Source organism: Amphibalanus amphitrite, unplaced genomic scaffold (assembly GCF_019059575.1).
Source record: "Amphibalanus amphitrite isolate SeventyFive unplaced genomic scaffold, NRLGWU_Aamphi_draft 000791F_arrow, whole genome shotgun sequence".
Lineage (NCBI taxonomy): Eukaryota > Metazoa > Arthropoda > Thecostraca > Balanomorpha > Balanidae > Amphibalanus > Amphibalanus amphitrite.
The window spans coordinates 109373-137202 of record NW_024882285.1 but is presented as its reverse complement, the minus strand read 5'-3'; the positions used below and the strand labels follow the sequence as shown (position 1 = coordinate 137202).

At 51.2% G+C, this 27830-nt stretch overlaps 2 protein-coding genes across 3 annotated transcripts; one reads left to right on the top strand and one right to left on the bottom strand.

Moving 5' to 3' along the window:
* Positions 1-550: 550 nt before the first annotated feature.
* On the bottom strand, positions 551-4763 carry LOC122366214 (arylsulfatase I-like). Its single transcript, XM_043338195.1, has 4 exons — positions 4552-4763; positions 4126-4289; positions 1804-2181; positions 551-1606 (listed from the first exon to the last, which is right to left on the bottom strand). Exons 1-4 carry the CDS (start codon positions 4739-4741, stop codon positions 737-739), a joined length of 1602 nt encoding a protein of 533 aa, XP_043194130.1. The 5' UTR covers positions 4742-4763; the 3' UTR covers positions 551-736.
* Positions 4764-5314: 551 nt separating this feature from the next.
* On the top strand, positions 5315-25889 carry LOC122366213 (arylsulfatase I-like). Of its 2 annotated transcripts, XM_043338194.1 has the most exons (5): positions 5322-5491; positions 9044-9207; positions 20882-21259; positions 21567-21735; positions 24805-25889. In XM_043338194.1, the coding sequence occupies exons 1-5, from the start codon at positions 5371-5373 to the stop codon at positions 25479-25481; spliced, it is 1509 nt and encodes a 502-aa protein (XP_043194129.1). In that variant the 5' UTR covers positions 5322-5370; the 3' UTR covers positions 25482-25889. The 2 variants fall into 2 exon arrangements, with proteins under 2 accessions (XP_043194127.1, XP_043194129.1); XM_043338192.1 differs by lacking the exon at positions 24805-25889 and having other exon boundaries at positions 5315-5491; positions 21567-22859.
* The last annotated feature ends 1941 nt before the right edge of the window (positions 25890-27830 follow it).

Genomic DNA, 27830 nt, shown 5'->3' with positions numbered 1-27830 from the left:
AGGCCGCAACCACTCGGGCCCTTCCAGGGGACAGCCCCGGACCGACCGGGCACCGCCTTCTTCGCCTTCTCGGGTGATACCGCCGCTCCGAACGGCCGAAAACAACCAGGAATGTAACGGCGAAAACCCTGTATGGTGACGGAACTGGAATCATTAGCGGCGTCTCACTTGGGACCTGAAGCTGGTTCAGTTGGAAATTACAAGGGTCTCGATTAGTAGGCGATCAAAGAAGCTATGTGAAGTGCATACAGCATTCCATTTTTCAGGATGATTTATGCATGCAGAGAGCTAAGGAGTCAAGATGGAATATCTTACCTTTTCGCTTATGTGATAGACAGCTGAGGTACTATTACAGTGAAACGGTTACGGAGTTTTTGAATGACTGATATTTAGAAGCACTGCATGGATGGCAGCACATATAACCTAGTTTTGTATGTGTGTAAAATGTTATCACATCTTGCTGGAAAAGAATACCTATGTAACACGACAAGGAATGACAAATCCAGCTAAGAGCTGCGTCTTATAATGAATGCCAAAGTCTTATGAAACTGGATCAGCAGATCTATTTTCGGTAAAAAGGGAGCCGACAATGAAGAAGCTTGGAACTTTTCGTCAGGAACACGTATCCAATTGTCAGCTGTCATCGTAAGCACATAACTAGTTCGGCGATTCTGTTTGGTTAATGGTTCCTGTATTTAGCACTCGTCCTGCGTGATGAAAACCTCCAAGTATTTACTCAGTAGGGCTCACACCAGCCGGTGGTCCAGACCCCGTCCACCGGGTGACCACGCGGGTCGGGGAAGGGCACGTCGGCCGGCACTAGCTCCTTCGACAGCTCCAGCAGACGCTCCAGCATCGCCTGCACCGTCTCCGGCATCAGCGACGACAGGTCCAGGCGCTCGGTCGGGTCGGCCGTCACGTTGAACAGGTAGACCGGGTACTCGCCGAGACTGCCGAGACTCGAGCGGACCGATCGCCACGCGCTGGCCGGAGCGCGATCGGAGGAGTCCGGCAGGGCCTCCAGCACCGGGTACCAGTCGCTGGAGCCGGAGTTGTCTCCCCAGAGCAGCTTCATGTCGCCGATGCGCAGTGCCGCGTTCGGCAGCTTCTCGTCGATGTTATAGACCATCTCTGTGCGCGCGCTGGGCTGGCCGGCGCTCAGCATGGGCCACTGGTCGAAGCCGTCCAGAGGGTCTCCGTCGGCGCTGGCTTCGGCCAGCCGCAGCAGCGTCGGCATCCAGTCGGTGATGTGGATCAGCTCGTGGCTGACGTAGCCGGCCCGCTCCAGCAGCGGGGAGTGGATGAAGGCCGGCGTGCGGGTGCCGCCCTCCCAAAGGGTTGTTTTCTCCCCTCGCAGAGGAAAGTTGTTGCCTCCGTAGCCGTCTCGACTGTCTTCGTCGTACAGATTTTGACTGTGAAGGTGACTATGCACTTGTCCTCCGTTATCACTCACGAACAGAATCACCGAGTTGCTGTAGAGGTCGGCATCCTTGAGGGCCTGCACCACCCGTCCGACCGAGTCGTCCAAGGCGGTTACCATGGCACTGTAGGTGCGCCGGGCGGCGTTCATCGTGGCCGGGTACAGCTCCTCGTACTCGGCAGGCGCCTGCAACACCGGAGGTCGTATAGGGCCCAACAGCTTCATAGTCACGGCAAACCCATACCGTACAAAATGTGTGACGATGCATACAACACGCTTGTGTATCATCAGCATTCATAGAGGGTCGATACAATACCAAGCGATCTTTTATATTTTGTGAACGTTTCACGAGAAAGCCAAACAATCTCTAATTATCGACTAACCTCCAATGGTGTGTGAACGTTCTGGAAGGGCAGATAGAGAAACAGCGGCCGGCTGGGGTCGTGCCCTTTGATGATGCTCTCTGCCCGGTCGGTGAAAGCAGATGCCGAGTAGATGCCGTCCAGCTCAAACAGCGGCCGCTCGCCGTCAAAGAAGTCGAGTGAGCCGCTCCTCCTGTGTGTGTAGTAGTCTATCATGCCGCACCAGTAGCCCAGGAAGGTGTCGAAGCCGCGGTTCGGCGGCAAGTATTCGTGTGCGCAGTTGCCCAGGTGCCACTTGCCGACCATGTGTGTGCTGTAGCCGGCTGACCTCAACCGCTCCGGCAGCAGCGTGACGTTGAGGGTCAGACCCGTCGGCATGTGCGGATCCAGGGCGCCATCCTGTGCGAAAAGAAAACAGGGAGAAATGGTGATGCAGTCGTCTCGCTCATGCCTGGGTCCTGGAAGTTTTTTTAGCCATCGGTCAGCAATGCCATGCCGCCGTTGTGTTTGAATTTAGTTAGTACCTTATCTAAATCGAAGATTTGTGTTCAATGGTTCAAAACACCATATATTATAGGTAGGGGAGAGTGGGGAAAGATGCCCAGGGTTTGACTATGTCATATATTATTCGAAAGTGACGATCGGAAAGCCAAAACTTGGAGTTTCAACGGAAGCCGACATCATTTTTCTCCAAAAATATCACACTTTCGTGCCTGAAATATGATAACTTTTTTTGCTATTAAGCATTTTCCTGAAGAAGTGAAAGGGGGCATCTTACCCCACAGGGTGGAAAAGACGCCCCCTGGCGTTGGGTAAGATGCCCCCCTGCACTATAAGTGACATAAAATAGGCACGTGAAACGCCTGAACGAATCAGTAGTCCCTTCGAGCCTGCAGTAGACACCAAACGTCATCGTAACGGCCCTCAAAAGTAGTCGTAAGGGGCTTCAGAGGTCATCGTTAGGGCCAACATAGTCCAGCGTGGCCAAACAAGCCTCCGTGGTGGCGTTCGGAGACCACTGTGGGGCCCTTATAGGTCTTCATGATGCTTGAGGGCCCTCAAGCCCATCGTGGGGACCTCAGATGCCAGCGCGGCCCGTGGAGCCAGCGTGGGAGCCCTCAAAGGATGTCGTGAGGGGCCCTGGAACCAATAATGGGGCCCACAGAGGTCGTCGTGAGGGCTCTCAGAGTCAGATGCCGCCCAAAAAGTCGCTGTGTGGGCCGAGAGACCGGCATGGGGAGCACTCGACCGTACCGGACTCTCAATAGTCCCAGATCGGCTTTTGTCTCTCATCACAAGTATGTAATAAATGATTTGACGGGCTGCTTGAAGGACAGCCTACGGATTTAGGGGGGCGTCTTTCCCCATCAGGACAGGGGGCATCTTACCCCAAGGTACCGAAGTAACATTAAATCAGCACAATTCGTTAGCCATAAAACTACACCCTGAAACAAACTGTTTGGGACACAGTACACGCATGTTAATGTATCACGACTTTAGCAAGGGACGCAAAAATTATCTACCTTCTTTGATATTTACAATGTTTTGACGCCAAAATATTTTTTGAAAGCAGCAAATAAAAAACATGCAATCACCAGCCAGCCGTTGCCCAACTGAGCTTCGCAAATTTTTGTGCGGTTAACAAGGCAGGCTTCCGCTTTACGCTAAGAACATTAATTTCCAGGTTCGATTCTTTGTTTCCCCGCTAGAGGGGGTGGGGCGTCTTTCCCACCCTGGGCATCTTACCCCACTCTCCCCTATATATGGTGTTTACAATTGATTACAATTGAATTAATATATACAATTGATAACCTTTCCGCATTACCAATACGAATAATTAAGACATATGGGCAATGTCTTAGCCGCCTGAAATCACTTTATAATCTTGGTACCTATTCTCAAGCGCTACTGTTTACGGTGTGTTGTAAATTCTTGGCTGTAGGCCGCGTAACAACTGCTGCTATCGAATTGGAATGCTGTTATCGATTGGAAGTTGCCTCAGCACGTCGTCTCGTATCATACCTCCACGCCCTGCCTTATCTTCATGTCATGTGAATAGAACGCTGCCGTTTTTTTTTTTTATTCAGGCCTCCCTCCAACGGGCACTTGTATCCCATTTACAGGAACGCTCCTCCTCCTCCTGGCCCTTGTCCCCCCCCCCCCCCCCAGTACGGCTGAAGTGAGAGCCTACCCCACACGTGACACAGCCGGGGACGACGCCCGCGGAACGGGCGGAACCGGGAATCGAACCCGAACCCGGCACCGCCCGCACCGCGGGCCGACGCCTTAACCGGCTGCGCCACCAGTGACCTGTCTACCATCGTGAAAGGGCCGCCAACTGACCTGTCTACCAACGTGAAAGGGATATCTGCCGGAGAGCAGCGCGCTTCTGGAGGGAGTGCAGAGCGGCTGGGCGTAGTTCTGCTCCAGAATGACACCCTCTCTCGCCAGAGCCTCCAGCGTCGGGGACAGGATGTCGGGGTTGTGCCACGACACGTCATTATAACCTGAAACGGTGATGAGATTGTCCATGTAGATTGGGTAAGGGTATGAAAAAAATGTACCAGCTTTATACATCAACGGCTCTTTTTTAATGGCCATCGTAAATTGTTACTTGTCAGTAAACAAGAAATGATAAACTATCATGGAGGCATCAAGTGAGGTATCTAACGAATAAATTCAAATAAACGATGAAAGTGGCATGCATTTACTTTTCCTTTACGTCGGCATAAACCGTTAATAGGTATAAACAGGTATAATTTCTCTCACCGAGGTCATCTGCCAGAATGAAGACGATATGCGGCTGGTTTGTAGTGGCGCCGTCACAGAGTGCCAGCACCAACACCAGCCCTACCACCAGCACCAGCTGGGCCGGTCCCCGCCAGCCCATGGTGTCTGCGGGCCGCACCAGAGCAGCTCTGCCTCGTCTGTGGCGGCGGACCGGGCGGTGGAACTGCATGCGAGCCGTGAGTTCCCACTTTTCAGGCAATGGGAGCCGGCAGGTGCGGCGCTATCGAGGCAGCACACGGTTTAGTGCGTATCTACGTATTTTTGAATGGAACGCAAAGACCAAAGCACGCAAGATCATGCTTTTTTCCGTCGATTGAAGATCTGTTTTGTGCAGGATGATAAGAGGTTTCGGGTTATTACAGGCCTTGACAGTGGTGCAGGGTTTTCTCGTGGCAGAAAAATGACATTTGAACGACAGTAGGCAGATGTGCGTGACTGAGTGACATTGTTTCCAAAATCGTGAAAATAAACCTGGCTGAGGTAAGCGCTAAAAAATATAAATGCAACAATAATCGGAGGTCCTAGTAATGGAGACATGTGACAATCGATAGCACGGTGGCTGGGATAAAGTGCCCACTCGTGTTTGTCAATGACCTCACCACTCATGAAACATATCCTCTGTTCCCATATCTGGGAGGTCGCGACTACCCGAGAAGTACGCGAGCCAGGCTATCATGTATCGCTGATAATGTCATCACACCTGTCAGCTCCCAGTCTCCGGTTCCTGGGACCTCTCAGATACAGTTCCACCGCCCGGCCCGCCGCCACGCCGCGGCAGAGCTGCCAACCGCAGACAACATGGGCTGGCTGGGACCCGCTCAACTGGTGCTGGTGATAGGGCTGGTGCTGGTGCCGGCACTCTGTGACGGCGCCAACACAAACCAGCCACATATCGTCTTCATTCTGGCAGATGACCTCGGTGAGACTATCAATAGATTGTGTTTGTTTTGATGTAAAACATTAAAAGCATTGTACAATGTACATACCTTGTTACGATTGCACCTCAAAGAAAGTATAGATACACCAGGCGGATGTATTTCTGGTCGACAACAAAATCAACAGCCATAGCAGGGCAGGGCTCCAACTCGGCCCAGTACAAACGCGACACCCAAACCAAGAGAAACCTACGAAATGAGAGCCGCGTTTATAGCCCCCCAACCCGTAAATAGCCTCCCTGAATAGGGGGGTTGCCGTGTAACAAAGCGTCCGTACATGGCACGCTCGATTGATACAGACAGCTCCGTGAACGTTCTCGCCGATCAGCCACTCAGACTGTCACAGCTAACAAATTCACGGCGCTGTGTTATCGGTGGTTGGGCCCAAAAAGCGTCTGTGGAAGCTAGCCGGTCAGACATAGCTCCAAATTTTAACCCTCGAATGTATATGCGTCGCGGAGTAAGCCGACAGAATGCCACTCAGACAAGACTGCCGACGTCCCCAGCAAACGCATATGTCATTCGAGGTCCCAACGCACCAGCCGCGACAACAGACATTGCCCGACTGCCCTCCGCCGGCGCGACCCCACTCGACCTCGCTTCACAATCACGTGTTCTGCGGCCGACCAATCACTGCACGTGTCCGCGCCGCACAGCCCCGCTCCAGCGAGAGATGCTGTGCCGCAATACAGCGGCCGCGCGTTGGCCGGGAAGCTCAGCCGGCGGCCGGGCTGAATCACTGATCACAAGGTACAAATAAATAAGGCACAACTTCACTCAAGACCGAATTTCAACATCCCTACTTGAACAATGTTTTGGCACGTACAGGTCTCGCGGGTTTTAGCGGTAGGATTTGCACCTAGAAAATTTAGTGTACTTCAGGCTATATCTTCGTCGTCTTAAGCTTTTAAAGGAAATAGTTCACTTTTTAACATGGGTTTTGAACTGGAATAGCAGTTCCGTAGCTTGGGCTGAGACGAGCATAAATCAGGAGCTTTTACAGCCCAACGATCACCCTAGGCAAAGATATTCTATTTCTCGTCCCGAAAAAGGTGTATTGCGTTGAGGATGTGTGCCTTGCATATATTCGCATCCAGTATGAAAAGAGCATGGGTCCCGAAAATTCTTCAGAAACTAGTGAAATTATCTACGAGAACTCAAGAGAAATTCTCGTACTGATCAATAAGGACATTCAGCAGCAGCAGATCGCCCAAATGCCGGTGGCCGCGATAATTTCTCTAGTTTCTGAAGAATTTTCGGAACCCATGCTCTTTTCATACTGGATCGCCTGTGCCTTACAGAAACTGAAAAGTTCTTCTTATATCAAAATATAGAAAATAATCTTTTGTTATAAATAGGTTTTATTTTCTTTGCTGATCATTTTGAACATAAAAAATCATAAATCCATTGCAAAAAAAAATAATTTCGTGAAAGTGAACTATTTCCTTTAAGTGTTGAAGATGCGATCGACTTGTTGGGTAACAAGCCGGCCATGATGATGTAAAATGGCTTCATCGTAGATCGTTTAGTTTCTGAGATATAACCGGAAAAGCAAAAGTGCAAAACCTACCGCTTAATCTCGCGAGACCTGTACATACTATTTACATACTAAGTATTATTATACATACTAAGTATGTATAATACCATTATTATACATATATATTGTCATTATTATACATATATCATTATTATACATAAATACATATATATTCATTATATATGTCATTATTATACATATATATTGGGTTGATGTCACCTCTGTATTAAAATTTGGAACGGATTGGCCCAGGGGTGCGCCGTCAGCACGCGCTCGCGTGCGCCAAAGGGTTAATTAACACGGGAAACGGTCAAATCGAAGATCGGGCGAAAAACGGCCTGCGGCGCCCGCTTCCCGGCTGTATAAATCGGCAACGGAGAGTCGCAGCGACACGGGGTTGTCACCACTGGATAGAGGAGAGATGGAACTAGCGTATCGATATGGTTTCATAGCATAGCACGCGTCACGTGCAAGACAGCACCCCCAGTTGTGAAAAAATGACCGATTTCGTGCATTGTGACGGGAAAATCGATGCCGCTGGAAAACGGCTTGATGGAATGAAATCGGTGTGGTACCATTTTGCAGGCAAATGTACGTGTAATCAGAGGATAGCACATAAAAAGTGATGATCCGTTCCATTTCCTTAATAATGAAACATTAATTGGAAAATTTGATTCGCGCGGAGCGCGATGTCCTTTACAACATCAAAACGTATTGAAAACGCTGACCAATGGCTATGAAACCTACATATTCGGAAAGAGCATTCTTTTCTGACCATTATCCACCCAAAATATTATCGAAAAGTCAATAAACTTTTGTGAAAATGACTTAAGCATGTGACCGTGTTTTGTTAACGTTACCGGTATTTTTTCGACAAAATCCGATTGATGGCTTATGGCCGGCAAGTCATTCAACTTTTGACAATAGCTATCAAAGCATGGGCTGCAATTTCCCATACCTGCTACATTGCATCATTAAATCGAGACATCCAGGCATTTTAATGGCACGTGCACTGTACCACACTTTTCAAAGTTTAATCCAGTGCTTTAATATTGCCAGCCGTGTGGTTCAAGAGGTGTGGTTAAACGCGTTGAACCACACGGCTGCTGACGTCACTATCAATTATAGTTGTGAGCTTTTTGGCAGGTATGGGAAACACCTTCCAGCCCTAAGGCCGGGAATTCAATAAATGTCACCTCGCTTTTTTAGCGAAAAGCACCTCGGGCCTAACGGCCCTCGGAGTTTTCGCTAAAAAACTTCGGTGACATTTATTGAATCATCCCGGCCCCGGGCAGGAATATATTACACCGCCCGCCAAGGGGAATTCCAAACACTGAAAATAAGCGCCTTCCAGTAAACAGCACATTTTTGTACTAGGAATAACTCAGCTACTACTGGGCCGATTGCGCTGAAACTTGGACTGTGGGTGGAGGGGGCACTCATCCGGCGATGCATGGTCATTTGTGACAGGTAGGGTGGATCGATTGCACGTGCGCACGTGAGGGGTCCACTTATACATCTCAAGAACGGCTGGGCCGACTTCGCTCAAATTTTGTACACCGTTAGGAACAATTTAGAAGGGTGGCTGGCACAAGTCATCTAGAGTCTCAGTTAGCGCGTGCGCACGTGCAGCGGGCCGCTTTTATATCTCAAGAACGGCTGGGCCGATTGCGCTCAAATTTGGTACATTACTTTAATCGAGTATGAGAAGGGTACGAGACCTGATTACTTAGTATGTACTTAGGGACGGTAGTAAGATCGTCTCCAAAAATATGGACCGTGACTAAGAAGCCATCTGTGAGATCAAAAATCGTTTGTGCAATGTTCGCATATGGGCGCAACCTAGCGTTAAAACAATCAGCGTGGCCTTGTTCATCACTAATTCGGGCTGCCCTGAAAGTTAGCAACTTCGCGACCATTCTAAACCAAATCCGACCAAACGCACATCGCTGTTATTCTACGATTTCTACGCAAAACACCAAGCTTACTTGCTTTTCAGGTTACAATGACGTGTCGTGGCACAACTCCGACATCCTGTCCCCGACGCTCGAGGCTCTGGCGAGAGAGGGCGTCATTCTGGAGCAGAACTACGCCCAGCCGCTCTGCACTCCCTCTAGAAGCGCGCTGCTCTCCGGCCGATATCCCTTTCACGTTGGTAGACAGGTCAGTTGACAAAAGAAAACGATACACCAGAGGAGTGAGATTTTCAGTAGCGAAATCATCCACCGATGGCAGTACGACCTACTACCGGGCTTCTCAAAAAAGTTAGACGATTTTATAACTAACGTATTGAAGGGTGCATCAGTGCAACAACACATAATTGGGTATCACCTAAAAGCCTCATCAAAGACATTTCGTTTGAGGGGATTTCGATCCTCGGCAGTCGCCTTGTTGAGCCGCGCCGAGGTCTTGTTCGAGATGATTCCCTGTTTGCTCGATGCACAGTTTAGCCCGGCGCAGCGCGACCTCTGCTGCAACACGACCCACGGAAAGCTGCAGACGGCACACCGCTGACTTCACTGCATCCCTATGATCTTCGGAACTTTTTGAGTGGTTTCGGTACACCTGGGACTTGAGGTGGTCCTATAGGAAAAAGTCCGGTGGGGTTACGTTCGGGGAATTCGCCGACCACGGGCGTGTCTCGAACCTCGAGATCACGCGCTGCTCGAAACGCTCCCACAGCCCCTCTCGGTTTTCTTTAGCGGTATTGGCGTGGCACCGTCTTGCTGGAACCATTGGATCTTAAGCGTTTCCGGATCTCTGCTCATCCTGATATTGCAGAACCCTCCAAAACGTCGCTGCAGAGCCACCCGATATCGCTGACCATTGACAGTCTGAGTAGCGCATCTCTCACACGAGTGGTGTTCGCCGTGAGCCTTTGATTGGGTTTATGGCCGCCGCTGTGTTCCTTGAATTGCGTGAACCTATTGTTAACACTTCCTCGAGCCAGAAACTTGTCAATAATGTAGAAAATTTTGTTTCAAGATGTTGCTGTCTTTGCCCGAAAGTGTTTGCGGATCTATCGTGGTGTCGAACCGACCGACTTAGTCTGGGAAAGCATAATTTCACGAGTTTTGCTTTTACTTCCTAAGACCACGGCTTCATTTTTTAAGCTCAAACCATGGTGTCATATAAATCCATGAGTAGTAAAGTAATCTTGATATAAATCTACAAAAAAATTCTCCGTTTTTCCACGTGCATTGATTTTGCTTAAATGTTGTTAGGGGTCCTCTATTCGCAAAAGAAATCCGTCTAACTTTTTTGAGAAGCCCAGTATTAGGTATTATAGTAAAACTAAGAGAAATTTAACAGAGGGTCCATTATATCTATGTCATAAAAGAAAAAAGTTTTCTTTTACCTGTTAGTCGATGTCCTGTAAGAGAGGTCTATCGACAAGTGTGTACGATATCTTAACCCGCACCCAGTTGGGGTCTGCCGAGCAACGCGCCCCGCTGGGGGGGGGGCAATTTGCCCCCCTAAGATCTCGAGAACCACGCAACATAGCGACAAGCAGCAAACGGCGTTGGATAGCCCAACAGGGAACTAGCTTGTGACCCAATTTCATTGACCTAGGTCAAACCGATGACGTCACAGGTCAGGTCAAATGTCGAATTTTCACCGTTTGCAGGCATTTCAAAAAATGCGTTGTAATATCGAGCTAAGTGCATTTCATTTAAAATCATCGATGGGCTATTGCTTGTCAAACACATATTTTGCTATTTAAGGTCACTGATACCAGGCCAGGGCACAGATGTCAGGTCACTGAGGGTCACAATATGAAAATATCATGTGATGCATGTTTTATGGTCCATTTTATATGCCAAATGCGATTATGTGGGTCAGACAGCCTTTGGGGTCAGTTAAGATTATGTTCTGGTCAAGGTCAGGTCAAGATCAGGTCAAGGTCAGGCCTAGTAATGTCAATTACGGAAAATCGTGATACCGAAACCAAACCAAATACCAACTAGTATAACGCCTTTTGGGGCGACTAACGGAGCGAGCGAGAGGGTGAGCCTTGCACGTGCGAAATTTCGAAGGGGTACCTCCAACTGACTTGTGCACGGCACCCTACTAACCGGTCTCTAGCGATGTGCCAAATTTGAGCACAATCGGCCCAGCCGTTCTCGAGATCTGGAAGAGGCACCCTGCACGTGCGCACGTGCAAAATGGGTCCCAACTGACTTGTGCACGGCACCCTACTAAACGGTCCCTAACTGTGTACCAAATTTGAGCCCAATCGGTCGAGCCGTTCTCGAGATCTGGAAACGACCCCTGCACGTGCGCACGTGCAGCAGCACCCCAACTCTGGCACATGGATATGTAGTGCCTAGTGGGTGCCTATGTGGAGTGTGGGCCCCGCGCGCAGTAAAACCGGCAGCTCTGGTGCGGCGGAGGCGTTCTCCCCTACCCTCCCCGTCGGGACCCATCGGCGACAGTCCCGGCGTGATTTGGTGTGCCGCCGCGTAAGAAGTGTATTTGTGTTGTTACTTGTTATTGATTGTTTTGTTTGTTATTACGTCGCGTACCACGGGGCTGTGATGCTTGTGTGCCTTGTATCGCGTTGGTGGGCGCTCCGCCGGCCGCTGCCCGCGCTCGCTGTAGCGCCGGCCAATCGGAGGGCCGGGCCGGGCGGCTAGCCCCAGGCGCCGGCCGAACTGACCTGGGGTTGGGACTGGGAGCGGCAGTCAGTCGGCTCTCGATCTCTGCGCGGTACGTGCCCGTCCGGACACGTGCTCTCTGAGCTCGGGCGTCGCTCCGGCGATTTGAGGCCGTCCCAATAATCTAATACTGGTGGTTCGCCCTTGTGGACGACCATTTTGATGCCAGTATTCCCCCTAAATCTAATACGTTTGCATCTCTACGGAGTATGGTTTCGGCCGTTCGGTCGAACCTACTCGTAAAGTTTCCTTAGCAATTTCCCATAGTTATCCTCTCTTAATCTGCCTTAGCTCCAGTTTAACTCCGGATATAGCGCCGTTTCACCTCAGGGTTAACACACGACATACAATCGCGCACAGCAGCGGGATGCGCTCATGTTCGACGGCTCGATGCGTCTGACTCGTTCTTGGATTCGTGTTTGTCTCTGCTGGCAAGTGTCTAACCAGCTCATGTCTTGTTCTTGATTTGTCTTGATTTTCGGCACGCATGAGTAAGACTTGTGCGGAGGTTTCTCCGACAAGGCTCTCGACAATACAAGACGTGCCAAGTACAGCTTTGACCTGGCGGTCGCGGTGATCAGTCGGCTAGTCCATCCTCTAAAATGATACAGTCCACTTAAAGCTCTCCACACCCACTTCGACTGCACGTCCCCCGCCACAGTAGGGTACCAACTCGGGCCACTCTCTGTGGACAGCGGCAGGGCCGCTCCAAGTTTCGACGTGCAGGGCGACCTTTCAACATCAACACGGGGTAGCGGCCACGACATAGTCCTCCGGGGGCCGGATCACTGGGAGCATTTCCACCAGGTTTGCTTATAGTGATCAATCACCAGCATATAGAGAGAGATGGGTAAGCCAGACCCCAACACAGACATTGAGTCACTGAAGGCGAAACGCACCAAAGACCGAAGCAAAGCAACTAAACAAATCAATGAACTAAAATCTCTATTTAAACAAGTACATGAGGACAACCAGAGCCCTGCCCGGTACGAGCTGGACTACGCCATCGAAATCGGCGAGAGTCACCTGACGCTGTTAGGAACTCTCGAAGCCCAGCTGAGGGATGCCGGCATAGAGGACGCCGAGTCCACTCACATCGCCGACCTGCACCGAGCTGTCGGACTGGGAAAACGCCTCCTATCGGACCTGCGGGAACAAGCCGCAGCGCCTGTGACGCCGAACTTTCAACACCAGGCGACCTTCAAGATCGACTTCAATCTCCCAAAATTCCACGGCGATGTTCTCGCCTGGCCCGAATTTTGGGAGGTATACGAGGCATCTGTGCACAGAAACTTGGCGTACTCGCCTGTTCAGAAATACTTTTACCTGAAGCAACACCTCGATGGAGATGCAGCCCGGGCCATTCAGGGCCTGCCACTGACGGCTGAAAACTACCCAGAAGCAGTACGAATTCTGCAACACCGCTTCGGCAAAGACGACGTCCGAAAAGACACGCTGGTCGCAAAACTGCTCAGTCTACCTGGAGTGACTGACGCCGACAACATCAAATCCCTGCGGAAGCTGACTGACGAGGTGACAGCAGGAGTCCGGTCACTGAGAGCCCTCGACATCACCAACATCGGAGAGGTGCTGCTTCCGGTCCTCAAAGGCAAAATCCCAGCCTCCTGGAGGCTGCAGTGGGCACGACTGAGACGCGAGCGAGCCACTGATGACGAGAACACTGAGTTCGAGTCATTCCTCAGATTCCTCCAACAAGAGGTGGAATGTCAGGAGGAGTCCGTCCAGGTGCTGTGTCAGAAGACGCGGGAGGAGTCGAGCCAGCCAGCCAACAGGGCGACAACCAGTGTTCTCAACACACAACGTGTCACCTCGAACTCAAAGAGAAGATGGAGCTGTCACATCTGCAAGGAAGGGCAGCACCGAATCGACAGATGCGACCAGTACTTGCAGATGCCTGTTGACGACAGATGGGTGGCAGTGAAACGTGCAGGAGCATGTTTTCAGTGTCTCGGCTCACACCATGTTCGAGACTGCCGGAGTGGCACATGCAGACACTGTCATCGGCCACACCATACCTCTCTGCATCGTCACCAAGCCCCAGCTCCAGAGCCTGCACCTGCTCCTCTCGCCAGCTCTGTTCCCTACAGTCCTGCTGTACCACCTCCCGCGCTGGTACCTCCAACAGCTAGCACGCATCAATCAGTCTCTCAAAATCAACGGCCAGAACCTTCCACTTCCAGCCACGGCCAGCACTCCCATCCCAGCATGCGCTACGCAGCTCAGCGTACTACATCACAGTGTTACATTCAAACTGCGCTGGTGGTGGGCAGAGGACCACGTGGGCCTAAGATGCTGAGAGCCCTGCTGGATGGTGGGTCCGACGCTTCCTATATCAGGAAGACGGTCGCCGAAGAGATGAGTCTGGACGTCATCGGCTCCGACACATTCGCTTGCGTCGGCTTCCAGGAGAGAGCAGAGGAGCCACGGTCATACGATCGCGTCGCGGTCGACCTGCGAAACCGACACGGAGGCGAAGCGAGGAGATTCGAGCTGTGGTGTTGTGACCGCCTGTGCGCACCTCTACCACCGGCAGAGCAGCCCGAGGGACTAGAGGAGAACATCGAGCTGGCCGACGACTTCAGCGGTGGCCAGGTGGACATCCTGATAGGGACAGACCAGTACTACAAGGTCGTGCTGCGAGATTGCGTCGTTCTAGATGAATCCCTGAGAGCACTGGATACGATCTTTGGCTACGTGATCCACGGGAAGGGCACTGCAACAGGACAGTCCACTCGACATGTATACCACTGTCAACAAGTGGAACAAATGTGGGACCTCGATTCCATGGGTAAAACTCCGGACCCTGAGGCTCAAAACCTCCAACGAGAACCCGAGGGAAACTCGCAAGAAGAGCGCTATGGGCCGGGACTAGAAGCTGAGGTCCCGAGATCCGTCCATCCTCTTGGTGAAGACGTGGTCTTCCAAGTCTTCTGCGACGAAGCCAGCAAGACTTGCTGTGCCGTCGTGCACGCTGCCCACGGTGGGGAGCCTCAGCTGGTGGTGACAGGAGCCAGACTGCCCCCTCTGACACCGGCCAGCAGTCAAAATCAGAGAATCGAGGAACCAGAAGATCCGGCGAAGGAGTTGAAGAACACCAGCCCCTTCCAGGCCAAGAGTCAAGCACTCGACGTGCGCACGGATGACGAAACGAGACCGTCACGGAGCTGTGCTAGTGCGGTGGTCACATCGACTCGCACATCTCACACCAGAGGGCCATTCCTTCCGACGAACTGTTGCCATCGGAAACAAGCGATCAACATAACATCGTGGGTGCTGCGGCTCATCCATAGCCTGCGCTTTCGAAAGGAGCAGCGAGCTAACGGACCACCCAGACCCAAGAAGCAGCGCAACGCTCTGTATTGGTGCATCAAACTGGCTCAGCGGAGTGCGGAGGTTCTCCGACTCCCTAGTCCCAGTCTTCGTCCGAGTGTGGAGCTTCTTCGACTTCTAAGTCACAGTTCCATCTGAGTGCGGAGGTTCTCCGACTCCAGCAAGCAATCCTACTATCCTGAGATTCGCAAGTAACTACTGTATTGTTGTGTCTTTCTTAGTCATCCATCATTCAAGTATCATGCTTTCGTTCAACGTTTCCTGTGGCAAACGCATCACAACTTACGTCATTTCCCGACGTCCTGTCAACTTGCATTTTCCTGATTTGCCCAATGCCCAGTATCTTTTCATTAGCGAAAAGTCACTCATCGTCGCCACTTTGCCCATTTTCCTCAAACCATCGAACGTTCCCAGATGTGTTACATTGTGCGTTTATTTACTCATGTTTGTATCATTAGCAGGACAACATGGAGACGATTATGCTCAGCAGTCAGCGATGGCGAGGCCGGAGACTGGCTGGCGGACCGGGCGGGACCGGACAGAGTACATATCCGCGACACCCGATCTGCGCATGATGCAGCCCGTGGCTCCGGACTATCTCCCCGGGCGCCACTCGACCGGATCCTGGCCCGTGCGCGCGTCGTCGCGGCGTGGACCAGCCTGGACTTGGAGCCGGGAGACACTCGACGGCTGGCGTGTCGTCATGGTGACATGTGACGGATACATGTGTTCAAGAAGAGAAAAAAAACCTTCGTTTTTTGGTGGGGAGTATGTGGAGTGTGGGCCCCGCGCGCAGTAAAACCGGCAGCTCTGGTGCGGCGGAGGCGTTCTCCCCTACCCTCCCCGTCGGGACCCATCGGCGACAGTCCCGGCGTGATTTGGTGTGCCGCCGCGTAAGAAGTGTATTTGTGTTGTTACTTGTTATTGATTGTTTTGTTTGTTATTACGTCGCGTACCACGGGGCTGTGATGCTTGTGTGCCTTGTATCGCGTTAGTGGGCGCTCCGCCGGCCGCTGCCCGCGCTCGCTGTAGCGCCGGCCAATCGGAGGGCCGGGCCGGGCGGCTAGCCCCAGGCGCCGGCCGAACTGACCTGGGGTTGGGACTGGGAGCGGCAGTCAGTCGGCTCTCGATCTCTGCGCGGTACGTGCCCGTCCGGACACGTGCTCTCTGAGCTCGGGCGTCGCTCCGGCGATTTGAGGCCGTCCCAATAATCTAATACTGGTGGTTCGCCCTTGTGGACGACCATTTTGATGCCAGTATTCCCCCTAAATCTAATACGTTTGCATCTCTACGGAGTATGGTTTCGGCCGTTCGGTCGAACCTACTCGTAAAGTTTCCTTAGCAATTTCCCATAGTTATCCTCTCTTAATCTGCCTTAGCTCCAGTTTAACTCCGGATATAGCGCCGTTTCACCTCAGGGTTAACACACGACATACAATCGCGCACAGCAGCGGGATGCGCTCATGTTCGACGGCTCGATGCGTCTGACTCGTTCTTGGATTCGTGTTTGTCTCTGCTGGCAAGTGTCTAACCAGCTCATGTCTTGTTCTTGATTTGTCTTGATTTTCGGCACGCATGAGTAAGACTTGTGCGGAGGTTTCTCCGACAAGGCTCTCGACAATACAAGACGTGCCAAGTACAGCTTTGACCTGGCGGTCGCGGTGATCAGTCGGCTAGTCCATCCTCTAAAATGATACAGTCCACTTAAAGCTCTCCACACCCACTTCGACTGCACGTCCCCCGCCACAGTAGGGTACCAACTCGGGCCACTCTCTGTGGACAGCGGCAGGGCCGCTCCAAGTTTCGACGTGCAGGGCGACCTTTCAACATCAACACGGGGTAGCGGCCACGACAGCCTACCTACATGCCAACTTTCAGCGCAATCGGCCAAGTAGTTACCGAGATATTGTAACAATTATAAAACTGACACCTCTTCGTTTTGCACGTGGCACGTGCATAAGGGGTCACCCACATGCATCGGGAATAGTCCAATACTTGGTAGAAGGAATGAATCTACCTTACAAAATTTACCGCATGTAAATCGGTAAGTGGTTGCTAAGATATAAGCCTCGCAAAAGCGTCCGCATGGCCGGCCGGCCGGCCGCTCCTACTCAGAAATTTCCGTTAATCTACGGAAAGACTCCGCTCGCTTCGCTCGCTCCGTAACAACATCCATTGAAAAATATCGAAACCGAACCATCTTGGGAATATGAGGAAAATACCAGTACAACGCCTTAAATATCGAAACCGAACCATCTTGGGAATATGAGGAAAATACCAGTACAACGCCTTTTGGGGCGACTAACGGAGCGAGCAAGAGGGTGGGCCTTGCACGTGCGAAATTGCGAGGGGGTAGCTCCAACTGACTTGTGCACGGCACCCTACTAACCGGCCTATAGCGATGTGCAAAATTTGAGCACAATCGGCCCAGCCGTTCTCGAGATCTGGAAGCGGCACCCTGCACGTGCGCACGTGCAAAATGGGTCCCAACTGACTTGCGCACGGCACCCTACTAACTGCTCCGTAACCGTGTACCAAAGTTGAGCGCCACCGGTCCAGCCGTTCTCGAGATCTGGAATCGACCCCTGCACGTGCGCACGTGCAGCAGCACCCCAACTCTGGCACATGGATATGCAGTGCCTAGTGGGTGCCTACCTACATGCCAACTTTCAGCGCAATCGGCCTAGTAGTTACCGAGATATTGCAACAATTACAAAACTGACACCTCTTCGTTTTGCACGTGGCACGTGCATTTGGGGTCACCCACATGCATCGGTAATAGTCTAATACTTGGTAGAAGGAATGAAGCTACCCTACAAAAATTACCGCGTGTAAATCGGTCAAGTGGTTGCTGAGGTATAAGCCTCGCAAAAGCGTCCGCACGGCCGGCCGGCCGCTCATACTCGGAAATTTCCGTTAACCCACGAGCCGCTGGGGGGGGGCATAAAGTTGCCCCCCTTTACGTTTTGTGAAATATCTCCGAAACCTGATGAGCTACGAACGTGAAACTTGGCATACCTTCAAATGAATACCTAGGCAATGTTTGAGGAAAGTTTGGTGGCTATAGCACCTAAGATGACGTCACAGTGACGTCAAAAGTTTTGTCGTTTTTCGATATGGACCGTTTCTGATGACGCTGAGCATGAAACTCAACTGTAAATGAACTAGACAGCACCTGCTGTCATCCTTAAACATCTAACTACACTTCCATCTAGTTTCTGACCAATAATCGGCCCTTTATATTCGGTCCCATATATCTGATGTATCGTGAGGAATATGAGAGTCGCAAATCTATAATTTCACTTATGACGTCACTGTGACGTCATTTCAAATGGGATCGACACCAAATTTGGACACAACCTCGGCTAGGTATTCAGAAAGATGTGTGCAAAGTTTCGCTTCTCTATCTCTTCGCGTTGCGACGATATCGTCGCAGAAGTAAAGGGGGGGGGCAACTATATGCCCCCCCCCCAGCGGCCGGCGGGTGGCGCGGAGGCCCAGCGGCCGCCGGGCCCACGAGCCGCTGGGGGGGGGGGGGGCATAAAGTTGCCCCCCCTTTACGTTTTGTGAAATATCTCCGAAACCTGATGAACTACGAACGTGAAACTTGGCATACCTTCAAACCAGTATAGCGCCTTATGGGGCGACTAACGGAGCGAGCGAGAGGGTGGGCCTTGCACGTGCGAAATTGCGAGGGGGTACCTCCAACTAACTTGTGCACGGCACCCTACTAACCGGTCTCTAGCGATGTGCCGAATTTGAGCACAATCGGCCCAGCCGTTCTCGAGATCTGGAAGCGGCACCCTGCACGTGTGCACGTGCAAAATGGGTCCCAACTGACTTGTGCACGGCACCCTACTAACTGCTCCGTAACCGTGTACCAAATTTGAGCGCAATCGGTCCAGCCGTTCTCGAGATCTGGAATCGACCCCTGCACGTGCGCACGTGCAGCAGCACCCCAACTCTGGCACATGGATATGCATTGCCTAGTGGGTGCCTACCTACATGCCAACTTTCAGCGCAATCGGCCAAGTAGTTACCGAGATATTGCAACAATTACAAAAGTGACACCTCTTCGTTTTGCACGTGGCACGTGCATAAGGGGTCACCTACATGCATCGGGAATAGTCCAATACTTGGTAGAAGGAATGAAGCTACCCTACAAAAATTACCGCGTGTAAATCGGTCAAGTGGTTGCTGAGATATAAGCGTCGCAAAACCGTGACCACGGCCGGCCGGCCGGCCGGCCGGCCGCTCATACTCAGAAATTTCCGTTAATCTAAGGAAAGACTCCGCTCGCTTCGCTCGCTCCGTAATGAATACCTAGGCAATGTTTGAGGAAAGTTTGGTGGCTGTAGCACCTAAGATGACGTCACAGTGACGTCATAAATTTTTGTCGTTTTTCGATATGGACCGTTTCTGATGACGCTGAGCATGAAACTCAACTGTAAATGAACTAGACAGCACCTGCTGTCATCCTTAAACATCTAACTACACTTCCATCTAGTTTCTGACCAATAATCGGCCCTTTATATTCGGTCCCATATATCTGATGTATCGTGAGGAATATGAGAGTCGCAAATCTATAATTTCACTTATGATGTCACTGTGACGTCATTTCAAATGGGATCGACACCAAATTTGGACACAACCTCGGCTAGGTATTCAGGAAGATGTGTGCAAAGTTTCGCTTCTCTATCTCTTCGCGTTGCGACGATATCGTCGCAGAAGTAAAGGGGGGGGGGCAACTATATGCCCCCCCCCCCCAGCGGCCGGCGGGTGGCGCGGAGGCCCAGCGGCCGCCGGGTTAATCTAAGGAAAGACTTCGCTCGCTTCGCTCGCTCCGTAACCAACTTTTTACCAAAATCTCAGCCTCTTTTACATTAGAGAGGATTCATAATACCAACAAAATACCAAATGCTTTCGTCTTGAAATACCAAATAACAATTTGGTATCGGTTTGGTATCGGTATAGGTACCAAAAAGTTGGTATCCGATTGACATCTCTAGTCAGGCCAAATTAGGTCAAAGTTCAAAGTTGATATGTTTGCATAAAATGGGTATGTATTCGATGCAGCTCGTCACGGGGAGTTCAATGGTGGTCTTTGTTTTGCGCTACGTGCTCTCGAATTGCCAAAAATTGAGTTCAAAAATTTGAAGTCATCAATTTTGAACAGTTTTCTCTATAACTTGGCCAAAAAAAGAAGTATCGATCTAAAAATTGGTATGTAGATAGAAGAGCGCAGAAGGTATCACATGTATTCCAGTTTTTTTAAATTCAAAATCCTTTTGTTTTTTTTGCTTTTTTCTAAAAAAATCAATTTTTTTAATTTTGTAGGGTCAAAATCCCAAAAGTTTGAAAATCCGAGATGGCAGTTTTGTAGCGCCGTCTTTTTTCTACATGACCATATAAAGAGCTTTGAAATTGGCTTGTAACTGTAGTTTTTTTGTGAGCGTTTCAAGATTTCATGTTTTTTGCTCATTTTTGCTCGAACATGACCTCAGTTTGACCTCACTCAATAACTCCTGACCTAAGATGACCTAAGGCTTGAAATTTCTGTGTCAAGGTGTCAAATTGATGCCCGGTAAGGTACTAAAAATTTGGCGGCGCTGCGCGCCGTCGTTTTCTTGTTATTCAGGAAAACCACAGGGGGGGGGGTCAAATTGCCCCCCCCCCCAGCGGGGCGAGTTTTCTTGTTATTCAGGAAAACCACAGGGGGGTCAAATTGCCCCCCCCCCAGCGGGGCGAGTTAACACTCGTTATAGGCTGCATCCCAGGTAGTCCATTTATTATGCCTGTGCTATTTGTCGTTTTTGTGCTCCTCACAGCATGACGTCCTGAGCCCGCACATGCCGACGGGTCTGACCATCAACGTCACCCTGCTGCCGGAGCGGCTGAGGTCAGCCGGCTACAGCACACACATGGTCGGCAAGTGGCACCAGGGCAACTGCGCGCCCGAGTACCTGCCACATCACCGCGGCTTCGACACCTTCCTGGGTTTCTGGTGCGGCCAGCTGGAGCATTACAACCACACCGTGCAGGACGCACTGGACTTTTGGGACGGCGATCGGCCGCTGCCGGAGCTGGATGGCGTCTACGCGACTTCTGTGTTCACCGACAGGGCTGAGAGCATCATCAAAGAGCACAACGCCAGTCGGCCGCTCTTCATGTATCTGTCCGCCCAGAACCCCCACGCGCCTCTGGAGGTTCGCTCGGATCGTTAAAAAAGAAGAACGTTTGGCTAGACAGGTCTTTGCCTTCCCCATCTGTGATACTCCGAATATTTTACTAAGTTAGATTAAAAACTTATTCTTAATCAGTATGGATCCCTGGAGCATTTAACTAAAATAACCTTTTACTTGTCATATTCTCCGACAACCCTCAAATCATGTACTCGGTATTTGGTTGGCAAAATTGTAAACAAATGAAGCTTGACGGTAAAAAACGACCAAATTACCTCAACCCGAGATCCAAACACCTAAGCGAAGCTGACCAGCCCTGTTCCGATCGCAGGTTCCATCGGAATACGAGGAGCTATACCCGGCCACTATGAACGCCGACCGTCGCACCTACAGTGCCATGGTGACTGCCCTGGACGACTCGGTCGGACGAGTGGTGCAGGCCCTCAAGGATGCCGACCTCTACAGCAACTCGGTGATTCTGTTCGTGAGTGATAACGGAGGAAGTGTCTTTAGCAACCATGGCTCTCGTGACGGCTTCGCAGGCAACAACTATCCCCTGCGAGGGGACAAGAACACCCTCTGGGAAGGCGGCACCCGCACGCCGGCCTTCATCCACTCCCCGCTGCTGGAGCGGGCCGGCTACGTCAGCCACGAGCTGATCCACATCACCGACTGGATGCCGACGCTGCTGCGGCTGGCCGGAGCCAGCGCCGACGGAGACCCTCTGGACGGCTTCGACCAGTGGCCCATGCTGAGCGCCGGCCAGCCCAGCGCGCGTACAGAGATGGTCTACAACATCGACGAGAAGCTGCCGAATGCAGCACTGCGCATCGGCGACATGAAGCTGCTCTGGGGAGACAACTCCGGCTCCAGCGACTGGTACCCGGTGCTGGAGGCCCTGCCGAACTCCTCCGATCGCGCTCCGGCCAGCGCGCGGCGATCGGTCCGCTCGAGTCTCGGCAGTCTCGGCGACTACCCGGTCTACCTGTTCAACGTGACGGCCGACCCGACCGAGCGCCAGGACCTGTCGTCGCTGATGCCGGAGACGGTGCAGGCGATGCTGGAGCGTCTGCTGGAGCTGTCGAAGGAGCTGGTGCCGGCCGACCTGCCTGACCCCGACCCGCGTGGCGCCCCGGTGGACGGGGTCTGGACCACCGGCTGGTGTGAGCCCTACTGATTCCACGACAGGTTTCTTCAGGGAATCGGTAGGGTGGCTGATAATGCTAATGGTGTGATAATGCGGAAGTGTCTTTTGCCATCAAGTGGTTAAAAATCAAGAAACATCAAGAACTTAGCGTACGAGTATACCTGATGTCTTACGACCTAGCCCTACCTCGTATCAGCCCTACCTAGCCCTACCTCGTACCTCGTATCGGTCATATTCTTGTAACTAAAAGATAACATCAATAACTTAAGTCACAATCATCATGTACTCGTATTTGTAGTGACGGTGTTGTGACACGTATATTAAGATACGCATAAAATGATGATGTGAGCATTATCACCGATTAAATGAAATCCATAGAATCGTATCGCCTACGTAGTTCCTTAATACAGTCGCCTCCTAGCGGTGGCTTTTCATTTTATCTCTAATCAAAGGCGATGAGAAAAGCTCAGTCATCATCGTAGCATGAAGCATAATAGCATACCTACAAGTAAGTACCAGCAATGCTATGTTTCATTTGCAAGTTGAATTCCTAGATCTTATCCTTTCCTGTCTTTGTGTATGTGCGTGTGTGTGTGTGTGTAAATGTAAATACCATTTTCTTATTCTCTCACTGAGGTCATCTGCCAGAATGAAGACGATATGCGGCTGGTTTGTGGTGGGACCGTCACAGAGAGCTGGCACCAGCACCGGCACCAGCACCGGCACCAGCACCGGCACCAGCACCAGCACCAGCACCAGCACCAGCACCAGCACCAGCACCAGCACCAGCACCAGCTGGGCCGGTCCCCGCCAGCCCATGTGTCAGCGGCCACACCAGAGCAGCTCTGCCGGGGCGCCAAACAGGTCAGTTGGGCAAACTAGACTTTTGGAATCAAAATATGGAGGCATCAATATTTTGATTCTGGTGGGAGGAGCCATGACCAAATATGGGCATGGAATCAATTTTTTGATTCATTTTGGTACACTTTTGACTTCAAATGTATCGTTACGGTTGAAAAAAGGCCCATGACGGTGAGATTTTTCTTTAAAAAAGTAGAAAAATGTGGTAGATTTGCAAAAAGTGTTACCTCAAAACTAAGAAATTGTCCCTTTGGCCTTGTGAATGGGAAGAAGACAGAGCCACTGTCCATCACGTAAAAGCTGTTTTGGGGAAATCACACTGTATGTTATTTTTGTATCATGAATCGCATACTAAACAATCAGTGTTTGTGTAAAATGGCAAAATGAAATTTTCAAACCCCTAATTATCATTGTTGTAGTGCTTTTATATTTATTATATGGTTTTTACCTGCTGGTTTAGTTTTTGCATTCTTGACATGTAAAAAATGTGAATTGTTATCAAATGTAGTGAAGATAAAGTACAACAATGCTATAGGTATCTGTTCTGGTGCTGAGGATACCACTACATGAGAATAATAGCAAGATAAATGCTGTATTCCTGCAAGTTATTGTTGCCTATCTGTTAACATTACCTGTGAATCAAAATAATGATTAGCCAGCTGATGGGGAATCAATATTATGATTATCTGTTTAAAGTGAATAAATTCCTTGATTGCCTTTCACTACCTATAGAATTCAAATTGTTATGATAGGAGCAATATTATTTTGCTTAGGAGATAGTTCCAGCATTTCTGTTCAAGATCAGGCATGCTCCTTCTTGAAACACTCTCTTATTTTTATGTGATTGGTAAGTTAGAAATGGTCTGCATTTTGCCAAAATATGGTCATAAAGAATCAATCTTTTGATGCCTCCATATTTTGATTCCAAAGGTCTAGTTTGCCCAACTGAGGTGTCCAATCGACCAAAAAGTATGACATTGGCCTTGTGTGTTATCTTTGGGTGTGATTCAAAATTACGTAGGTGCCTACTGAAATCATGAGCCGCTGATAATGTAACATCTGCCGGCTCCCAGACTCCTGTCCTTGGGACCTCATGCATGCTGCCTGGTCCGCCGCCACGCCGCGGCAGAGCTGCTCTGGTGCGGCCCGCAGACACCATGGGCTGGCGGGGACCGGTCCAGCTGGTGCTGGTGCTGGTGCTGTTGCTGACTCTTTGTGATGGTGCCACCACAAACCAGCCGCATATCGTCTTCATTCTGGCAGATGACCTTGGTGAGACTATCAATAGATTGCGTTTGTTTCAATGTCAAACCTTAAAGGGACCTTCCCGGCTCCCACCTTCAAAAAAGTTAATGAATTGGCAAAAAAGTGATGTCGTATGGTTCAGATTGAACAAAAATGAATATCTACCAAATTTCATTTAAAAATACTGGTTTTGAGATATTGGACAATTACTTTTGTTTATTTTTCGGAGCTTTCGCCGTTCCTGCGACGTCATTTGTAAGCAATAATTTGGTTACGGAGCGAGTGAAGCGAGCGTAGCCTTTCCTACGCTAAAGAGGAAGTGTCTTTAGCAACCATGGCTCTCGTGACGGCTACGGAGGCAACAACTATCCTCTGCGAGGGGACAAGAACACCCTCTGGGAAGGCGGCACCCGCACGCCGGCCTTCGTCCACTCCCCGTTGCTGGAGCGGACCGGCTACGTCAGCCACGAGCTGATCCACATCACCGACTGGATGCCGACGCTGCTGCGGCTGGCCGGAGCCAGCGCCGACGGAGACCCTCTGGACGGCTTCGACCAGTGGCCCATGCTGAGCGCCGGCCAGCCCAGCGCGCGCACAGAGATGGTCTACAACATCGACGAGAAGCTGCCGAACGCGGCACTGCGCATCGGCGACATGAAGCTGCTCTGGGGAGACAACTCCGACTCCAGCGACTGGTACCCGGTGCTGGAGGCCCTGCTAGACTCCTCCGATCGCGCTCTGGCCAGCGCGTGGCGATCGGTCCGCTCGAGTCTCGGCAGTCTCGGCGACTACCCGGTCTACCTGTTCAACGTGACGGCCGACCCGACCGAGCGCCAGGACCTGTCGTCGCTGATGCCGGAGACGGTGCAGGCGATGCTGGAGCGTCTGCTGGAGCTGTCGAAGGAGCTAGTGCCGGCCGACGTGCCCTTCCCCGACCCGCGTGGTCACCCGGTGGACGGGGTCTGGACCACCGGCTGGTGTAAGCCCTACTGATTTAAATGTTTTTGTTTCTTTGGCTCATTCGGTATGGCGACTGAATACGAGATCTAATGTTCAGGGCATCAGATGGCTATACGGCCCAAAGAGATGTCATAAAATAAACACCATTCGTAAGGTTGTTCTATTATTTTGCGTAGTTCTCCCTCGAGTTTACAGTTTTTATCCGGAAAAAAAAACGAAAAATGTTGTTCATGGCCTACGATAGCCATTCGCCGGTATCTTGATAATCTTTTTGAAGCTTAAAGACAACAAATAAACTAGCAATAAGCACTTTTCATGGCGACAATATTGTGATACGCATTGCATACCATGGGGATGTGAGGGCCGTCTTACTCTCTGAGGGTAAATTATGGCCTCGTATCGTCTACCCATTCATTCAATATAATCACCCAGCACAGGTTCGTTGTTTTGTCTTTGATCAAAGCCGATGCCGATAGCAGCTGGCGATTTTACCGATTTTCCTTTTCTTCGTCACGCCCAAACACGGAGCACCATTCTCGCGATCACCTCCGTGTCCTCTCAGTTACCACCCTGCCACCGGCTACTCCAGCGGAATAATAACCCCGGCACGACACAAAGGTAAATCCCCGCTGAAAGAAACTGATTGCTCCTTTAGGAGTGCTCGCGACGAACCCTTCAAGCGAGACCCTCTCCAGGCGTCAGCGAGTACTCATCACACTGAGCAAACAACCGGCGCCGACCGAAGCGACGACGGCTGATGAAGCGAGCCGATATCGGCGGAGGAGGGCCCAGTGGAGGGTGAGATCTGTCGGTGCGCGCTGGAGCGGTAACGCCTCACCGCGGTCACCCCAGCGGGGGACGGTAGAGCGGGCGGGAGACTGACGGCTCTGAGGAACTGGGGAAACTGTGGAAAACGGGAATGTAACGAGAGAAAAACAATGGATGAGCAGTCACCAGTAGGGTATCATGGTGAATGGTGAGTTCAACGTTAATGATACCGCGAGGACGATCGCTGTAACGTAAGTCGTCAGTCGCCAACAGTGGCAATGAGGCTACCAGAACGGCAAGGGATACGCAGCTGATCACGTGGCGACTTTGGCGAAGCTGGCGAGGGCGGAGGTGGGTGTGCGGAGGCGGCGGTCGTCTTTGGCCGCGGCCACCGACAATGGTGCGACAATGGCGCCGGTCTCCGTGCCGGCGGAGAATGGCCGGCGCGCGGCGGGGGCCGGCCGCCACCCGTGTCGCCGCGTCCGTCATTGTGCGCCGCGCAGTGCCGCCAGCGCGCCGTGTTGACAGCCACTAATGTGCGCCGGTGGGCGGACACGGCGCGGCACCTCTGAACAGCTCCGACCTCACGTGACTGGAGAGAATCGATGCACAAAAAGGCCACCGCGAGCCGAGAGAGTGTTGACAAAAAATTAGAAAAAGTTCGGACCACCGCACTATGGTTGGAAACGGCCTCACGGATGGCCGTGGGCAATCTCGGAATATATGTATATTTGGGGTGTCATTCTGTTGGAAATCGATGAAATGTTTTGAATTGGGCAGAAAAAATTATTTAGTTGCGCATTTAGTCTCCATTATTGTACGTGGAATCGGGAGTTTCTGAGAGTGGCTTTTTTGGTGCGCCGTCAAAGGTTTAAACAACCGCGCTGGTGATAGCATGTGGAGTACCTCCATGACGTTGTAAAACTGGATTATTATATATCAAAATAATCCTTGTTATGTTGGCTATCGAGTGGAGTGACTCTTTTTCCCATGCGTGTTCAAAATCAGGAACGGCATTGCATTCTGTTTGCAGTGTCACCACAGCAATATTTGCAAAATTACGTTTATGTTTCATTGGACATACAAAAAGTTCTCCATCGACCTCCATTGAGCTTTTTGGCAGAATAAGTCTCTGTTCAATTCTGCGTAAGGGGAACGTAAAAGCAGACTGCGCACTTGTGCGCAAAATCGTCCGTGAAGCTTCATCTCCCGAGGCGTACCTACCCGTCGCTTCGTTAGCACCAGGTCGGCTCGTCAGTCTTGCAATCGCTTATCCTTATAAATGATGGTAAGAAGCAGGGTTGCGGAGTCGTGGTGGAGCCAAATCCGACTCCGACTACGACTCCGACTCCTGACTCGTTGCCATGACTCCGGCCGACTCTGTCTCCGACTCCGGACCCCTGCCAGTGTTTCGGAGTCGTGATGGAGCTGTTCCGATTCGGACCGACTCCGACTTCCACTGCGGGCTCCTGACCGACCCCGACTCCGACTCCGACTCCTGGCTCGTTGCCACGACTCTGGGCGACTCTGGCTCCGACTCCGACTCTGACTCCGACTCTGACTTCGACTCCGCACCCCTCGTAAGAAGTAACTGCTCGCCGCTGCACCTGGAGT